The 6,741-nt window shown below is 48.1% G+C and overlaps 1 protein-coding gene across 1 annotated transcript; it reads left to right on the top strand.

Annotated features, from left to right (window-relative positions):
• Positions 1-1,037: 1,037 nt before the first annotated feature.
• Positions 1,038-3,849, top strand: LOC147022881 (uncharacterized). The gene is made up of 2 exons (XM_085890310.1): positions 1,038-3,008; positions 3,101-3,849. Exons 1-2 carry the CDS (start codon positions 1,079-1,081, stop codon positions 3,847-3,849), a joined length of 2,679 nt encoding a protein of 892 aa, XP_085746436.1. The 5' UTR covers positions 1,038-1,078.
• Positions 3,850-6,741: the final 2,892 nt, after the last annotated feature.

Here is a 6,741-nt window from a genome sequence, read left to right as displayed (position 1 = left end):
CACAAATCTCACACTCTCACTATGTCTCTTCGAAAGGACCGTTTACAAAACCCCCCCATCCACTTTCTCAACAATCCTCTGGAAGAAGTCTTTTCTTTCAAGCTTCTGGGTCTCACTATCTGCCATGACCTTTCCTGGGAAAGTCACATTTCCAACCTTGCCTCAAAAGCCAGTCGCCGACTGGGAATCCTCCGTCGTGCAAAGTCCTTCCTCGGCCCTCTTGAGCTCCTGACTACTTACAAAGCTTTTGTCCGTAGCCTGATGGAGTACTGCTCTCCCCTCTGGGCTGGTGCTCCTGCCTCCCACCTTTCTCGACTTCACGCTGTCGAAACCAGGGCTTTTAAGATCATTGGCATCTCCCGCAATGAAGCTGAGTCTTTGGGCCTCTCACTCAATCACCGCAGGTTGGTCGGTGGTCTTTCTGTCTTCTACCGACTCCTCTCCAGCCTTGCCCCCCTGCTCTCTCTGCGATTTGTCCCAACCACATTTCCACAGGGCGCTCAAGGTCCGCCAACAACCCCCTTCTGGTAAAACTACCAAAATCACGAATCACTGCTCATCTTCACTCTTTCATTCCTCTTTTTCCCGCCTTTGGAATAAACTTCCTCACTCTATTCTTTCCCATTCTTCCCTCCAGGCTTTCAAAACAGCTGTTCACCACCACCTCTTATCTTCCCCCATCCAAATCCTCGATCTTTTCTACCCCCGATAATCCACCCATGCCCACTTCCTTCAATTCTCCTGCTTTCCTTCCTGAAAGTCCCTGTAATGTCCATCTTCTCCTCGCCATGTTCCCCGTCCCATCCCCATCCCTCTCCCTTCCACAGTTCACCTGTGTCTGTTCCCCAATGTTTTGTCCCTTCCACTCCCACCCCTCTTGTCTCATGCCTCCTTGCTGTGAGTTGTGTGTTAGCTCTCATACGAGCCTCGACCAAGGTATACAAAAAAAAAAAAAAAAAAAAAAAAAAAAAAAAAAAAAAAAAAAAACCAAAAAAAAAAAAAAAAAAAAAAAAAACGGATGCAATTTGGTCCTCCACCCTTATTGAATAGCTCCTGCCCCTCACCTGCTTCCAAGTCAATGAGAAAACCATTAACTCAGAAATGGAATATTCTGCTCAATCAGTCACAACGCAGTGCTCAGCCCACACAAACATGGTCAACTCCCTTGCCCTTTCAAAAGTACCACAGAACTTCATCTAAACAGACACATAGCACACATCTGCTTTTCCCTAAAATAACTAGTTCTCCACCGTTTGGAACCCCATCCAGTCCACCGCCCACCAGAAATTTGCCAAACCCAACTCCGACGAGCCGATCTTTCCTGAGCCAAACTCCTCCAAGCCGATCTCCATCAAGCCGATCTCCATCAAGCCGATCTCCATCAAGCCGATCTCCATCAAGCCGATCTCCATCAAGCCGATCTCCATCAAGCCGATCTCCATCAAGCCGATCTCCATCAAGCCGATCTCCGCTGACCCGATCTCCACCGAGCCAAACTCCGCTGAGCAAAACTCCGCCAAGCCAAACTCCACCCAGTCCTCTGCAGACCCAAACTCAGCTGAGGCAAACTCCACCCTGTCCTCTGCAGACCCAAACTCCGTCAAGCCAAACTTCACCCAGTCCTCTGCAGACCCAAACTCAGCTGAGGCAAACTCCGCCCTGTCCTCTGCAGACCCAAACTCCGTCAAGCCAAACTCCACCCAGTCCTCTGCAGACCCAAACTCAGCTGAGGCAAACTCCATCCAGTCCTCTGCATACCCAAACTCCGTCAAGCCAAACTCCACCCATTCCTCTGCAAACCCAAACTCAGCTGAGGCAAACTCCGCCGAGTTCTCTGCCAAGACGTCCTCCGCTGAGCCAAACTCTGTCGAGTCCTCCGCCGAGCCAAACTCCACCCAGTCCCCTGCACACCCAAACTCAGCTGTGGCAAACTCCGCCGAGTTCTCTGCCAAGACGTCCTCCACCGAGCCAAACTCTGTCGAGTCCTCCACCGAGCCAAACTCTGTCGAGTCCTCCACCGAGCCAAACTCAACACAGACCAACGCAGACCCAAACTTCACACAGTCTTACACAGACTGAAACTGCACCCAGTACTCCTCAGACCCAAACTCTACTCAGTTCTCTGCAGATCCAAACTGCACACAGTCCTCCACAGATCCAAACGCGACATATTCTTCCACAGACCCAAACTCCACCCAGTCCTCCACAGACCCAAACTCCACTCAGTCCTCCGCAGACCCAAACTCCACTCAGTCCTCCGCAGACCCAAACTCCACCCAGTCCTCTGCAGAACCAAACTCCACCCAGTCTTCCGCAGAACCAAACTCCACCCAGTCTTCCGCAGACCCAAGCTCCACCGAGTCTTCCGCAGACCCAAGCTCCACCCAGTCTTCCGCAGACCCAAACTCCACCCAGTCTTCCGCAGACCCAAACTCCACCCAGTCTTCCGCAGACCCAAACTCCACCCAGTCTTCTGCATACTCAAACTTTACCCAGTCTTCCGCAGACCCAAACTCCACCCAGTCTTCCGCAGACCCAAACTCCACCCAGTCTTCCGCAGACCCAAACTCCACCCAGTCTTCCGCAGACCCAAACTCCATGCAGTCCTCCCCAGACCCAAATTCCACCCAGTTCTCCACAGACCCAAACTCCACACAGTCTTCTGCAGACCCAAACTCCACCCAGTCCTCCGCAGACCCAAACTCCACCCAGTCTTCCGCAGACCCAAACTCCACCCAGTCTTCCGCAGACCCAAACTCCACCCAGTCTTCCGCAGACCCAAACTCCACCCAGTCTTCCGCAGACCCAAACTCCACCCAGTCTTCCGCAGACCCAAACTCCACCCAGTCTTCCGCAGACACAAACTCCACCCAGTCTTCCGCAGACACAAACTCCACCCAGTCTTCCGCAGACCCAAACTCCATGCAGTCCTCCCCAGACCCAAATTCCACCCAGTTCTCCACAGACTCAAACTCCACCCAGTCTTCCGCAGACACAAACTCCACTCAGTCTTCCGCAGACACAAACTCCACCCAGTCTTCCGCAGACCCAAACTCCATGCAGTCCTCCCCAGACCAAAATTCCACCCAGTTCTCCGCAGACCCAAACTCCACCCAGTTTTCTGCAGACCCAAACTCCACCCAGTCTTCCGCAGACCCAAACTCCACCCAATCTTCCGCAGACCCAAACTCCACCCAGACTTCCGCAGACCCAAACTCCACCCAGTCTTCCGCAGACCCAAACTCCACCCAGTCTTCCGCAGACCCAAACTCCACCCAGTCTTCCGCAGACCCAAACTCCACCCAGTCTTCCGCAGATCCAAACTCCACCCAGTCTTCCGCAGATCCAAACTCCACCCAGTCTTCCGCAGACCCAAACTCCACACAGTCCTTTGCAGACCCAAACTCCACACAGTCCTTTGCAGACCCAAACTCCACACAGTCCTTTGCAGACCCAAACTCCATACAGTCTTCCGCAGACCCAAACTCCATGCAGTCCTCCCCAGACCCAAATTCCACCCAGTTCTCCACAGACCAAAACTCCACCCAGTCCTCCACAGACCCAAACTCCACCCAGTCTTCTGCAGACCCAAACTCCACCCAGTCTTCTGCAGACCCAAACTCCACCCAGTCTTCCGCAGACCCAAACTCCACGCAGTCTTCCGCAGACCCAAACGCCACGCAGTCTTCCGCAGACCCAAACGCCACGCAGTCTTCCGCAGACCCAAACTCCACTCAGTCTTCTGCAGAACCAAACTCCACCCAGTCTTCTGCAGACCCAAACTCCACAGTCTTGTCTTCTGCAGACCCAAACTCCACCCAGTCTTCTGCCGACCCAAACTCCACCTAGTCTTCTGCAGACCCAAAGTCCACCCAGTCTTCCGCAGACCCAAACTCCACACAGTTCTTCATTGATGCAAACACGGCAACCACAGACTTGGCCCAGTCCTACACCCATTCACTCACTATGTATTGCTCCTTCAGCTCAAACACAGCCTTGTCGTCCCACCCAAATGGAGTTTCGTGCTCCTCCAAATCAAACCCAACTTTACGTTTCACCCACTCAAACACTTCCGCGACCTATGCTGAATCAAATACAGCCAATTGCTTCACCAACCCAAACACGGCCTGTGCCTTCACAAACGTGGATCAGCTCTTTGTCCTCTCAAACACAGACTTGTCCTCCACCCATTCAAAAGTCGTCTGTTCTTTCACCGACCAAAGTATTAACCAGCTCTCTTGTGATCCAGAAGTTGCATAATACTACAGCCATTCAAGCACAACTGAGTTCTCTAAATATTCAATCACTTCCCTCTCAGAAGTGGCTGAGTCCTCTGAAATCTCAAATTCAATCCAATGCTCCTCAAATCTGTTCACCATCCACTCCACAACCAATTCAGAAACGTCACAGTCTTCCATCATTGAATGTACAATCCAATCTACCACTCGCACACAAGCAGCATTGTCACCCTTCCCTCTCTACACAACACAGCTCTCAACTCCCACAGTTATGGCCCAACACTCCTTTCATGCACACACAGACCAACTATTCAAATTCCAACGTTTCTTTCATGGCAACTGCGATCCACCCGAAAAGAGACTTCATTTCTGTCAAACCAAAGGTTGCCCATATGACTGGTGAACAACCTCTGCATGGTGAGATCCACTTGACAAACCCTAGCTCGGTGTTTTGCCCCATTTCACCAACATTGTTTGCAACCAAAGTAGATTCTTATCATTCTATTCAAAGAAATAAATTTGAGACCATTACCATTGGTAGTCCTGAAGGCACCCAGAAGCTACCACATGAACACAATGCATTGAACGTATTGACCAAGAGAGTTTCTGATGTGCACAAGGGATGGAAGCGGATACGGAGCAATAGTCGAGATATGGAATCGGTTTTACAAACGTCTACAAAGAATAAACCTCATCAAAAAAGAACACAAAGCACTAACAGGTAAGTTGGTTGGGTTCACCAATTTCCATAGGAGAGTCATGCCAACAATCCATAGTGTCAATTTCCATCGTGTCAACAATCTGAAACATATGGGTTGTTGAACTATTGCTCTACAGCGGTTACTTTTGGAACTAAACTTCTTCTACATCGTGCTTCATTTGCTACTTCCAAACTTGGTAAATATTGGTAAAGACAAAGATATTGGAAAACTTTTCCTTGGTCATCGCTCAACTTTGAAGTTGTTTGAGACAAATTCAAAGCAGAACTAGAAAGCATTTAGAAATGCAAAGCCTGTCTGTGTCCGCTTCGTACTCAAACTAAACTTGACAAAAAAAAAAATGTAAAATATCGTAACTATTGTTCTCCATGTTCTTATAATAAAAGTTTGTTGAAAATTTAATTACAAAAGCTCAAATGTATAAAAAGAAGAGCGAGAATTGCTTTGCAATATGTGTCCCCACTGAAGTAATATTCTCAATTCCAAAAAGGACATAACTGAAAAAAAATGATAAAATACCCTGAAACTCAAACATTTTCTGGGATCAAGTTTCAGTTGAATATGTTTAGGGATCTGGGGGGGGGGAAGTCTGAAAAACCACAGGTGCGACGGACAGACGGACGGACGGACAGACAGCAAACCTTGAGTGTGTGTGTGTGTGTGTGTGTGTGTGTGTGTGTGTGTGTGTGTGTGTGTGTGTGTGTGTGTGTGTGTGTGTGTGTGTGTGTGTGTGTGTGTGTGTGTGTGTGTGTGTGTGTGTGTGTGTGTGTCCTCCATAACTCCCAAACCATGCAGCCTGAAACTTTACATGCATACTAAGAAAACTCCAAGGAAGTTCGTGAGTGATAATTGGATGTTTGGGTTAATTAAAACACCCCTTTTGAAGATAATTAACAGCTTAATTTAATTATATCCTTTATCAGGCACATCCTTGGTCAACCCTTTTTTCAGCCCACTCTCCTCGCTGAGGTCTTAATTCACCATTTGTTTTGGCCTGCTCAACAATGCCTTGGCTTGCAACAGGCTGCAATGGTTTCTTAACAATGAAAAGCTCCAAATGTATTTTTCACTTTCCTCACTCATATCATTGATTGCCTCATCTTCGTACCTACAAATCGCTAGATACATCGCAATGCTTATAAAAGCCAGGAGACGCCAGTGTTCATGGCTTTATTTAATTACTACACAATTGCCAAGCTCTAGAATCTCAATTTGAGCCAGAGTTCAAAATTTAAACTATGGAATTGACCTTAGCAGCAGTACTGACTGCTAAAAATGTGTTCGTTTGTCCAATTTGGACATTGTTTGACACTCCAGACATCTCCCCCCATAATCACTCTCCCATGATGTTTAATATGACGGATCGTTGATTGCTAATCGCTTGCCACAGCTGCCTTTCCTTGTCAGTGGATGGATGGATGGATAGATGGATGGCGGAAAGGGATGGATGGATGGACCAAGCCGATGTTGGTAAGCCATGGCGAGACATTAGACTGCGGTGTAAATGACTTTTATTTTCTTTTATTTTTATCACAGCTGTTCTCGTTTTTTAAAATAAAATTACAAATTGACATTCAAGACAATGTTTGGTGATAATGTAAACAAGCCGGTAGGTGACATGGGTGGTCACGACATAATTGCATACTAGTCATACAGTTTTTGATGGATCGGGCTGAAATTTTTGACAAAGAGGTTGATTATAGTGCGCATAAAAGCCTGGAAGCCGATTTTTGAAAAAAAATTTTTTTTTAGGATTTTTCTAAAATTTCAAAGTCCGTTGCTAG

This window comes from Eptatretus burgeri, chromosome 7, assembly GCF_056783735.1.
Source record: "Eptatretus burgeri isolate ZD-2024b chromosome 7, Ebu_testis_v1, whole genome shotgun sequence".
Taxonomy (NCBI): domain Eukaryota; kingdom Metazoa; phylum Chordata; class Myxini; order Myxiniformes; family Myxinidae; genus Eptatretus; species Eptatretus burgeri.
The sequence above is the reverse complement of the archived record's forward strand: the minus strand, read 5'-3'. Positions and strand labels throughout refer to the sequence as shown.

Coding starts and splice junctions, on each gene's coding strand:
- LOC147022881 (XM_085890310.1), top strand. CDS start 1,079: ATGAGAAAACCATTAACTCAGAAATGGAATATTCTGCTCAATCAGTCA. Junction 3,009..3,100: donor GCAGACACAAACTCCACTCA/GTCTTCCGCAGA, acceptor AGTTCTCCGCAG/ACCCAAACTCCACCCAGTTT.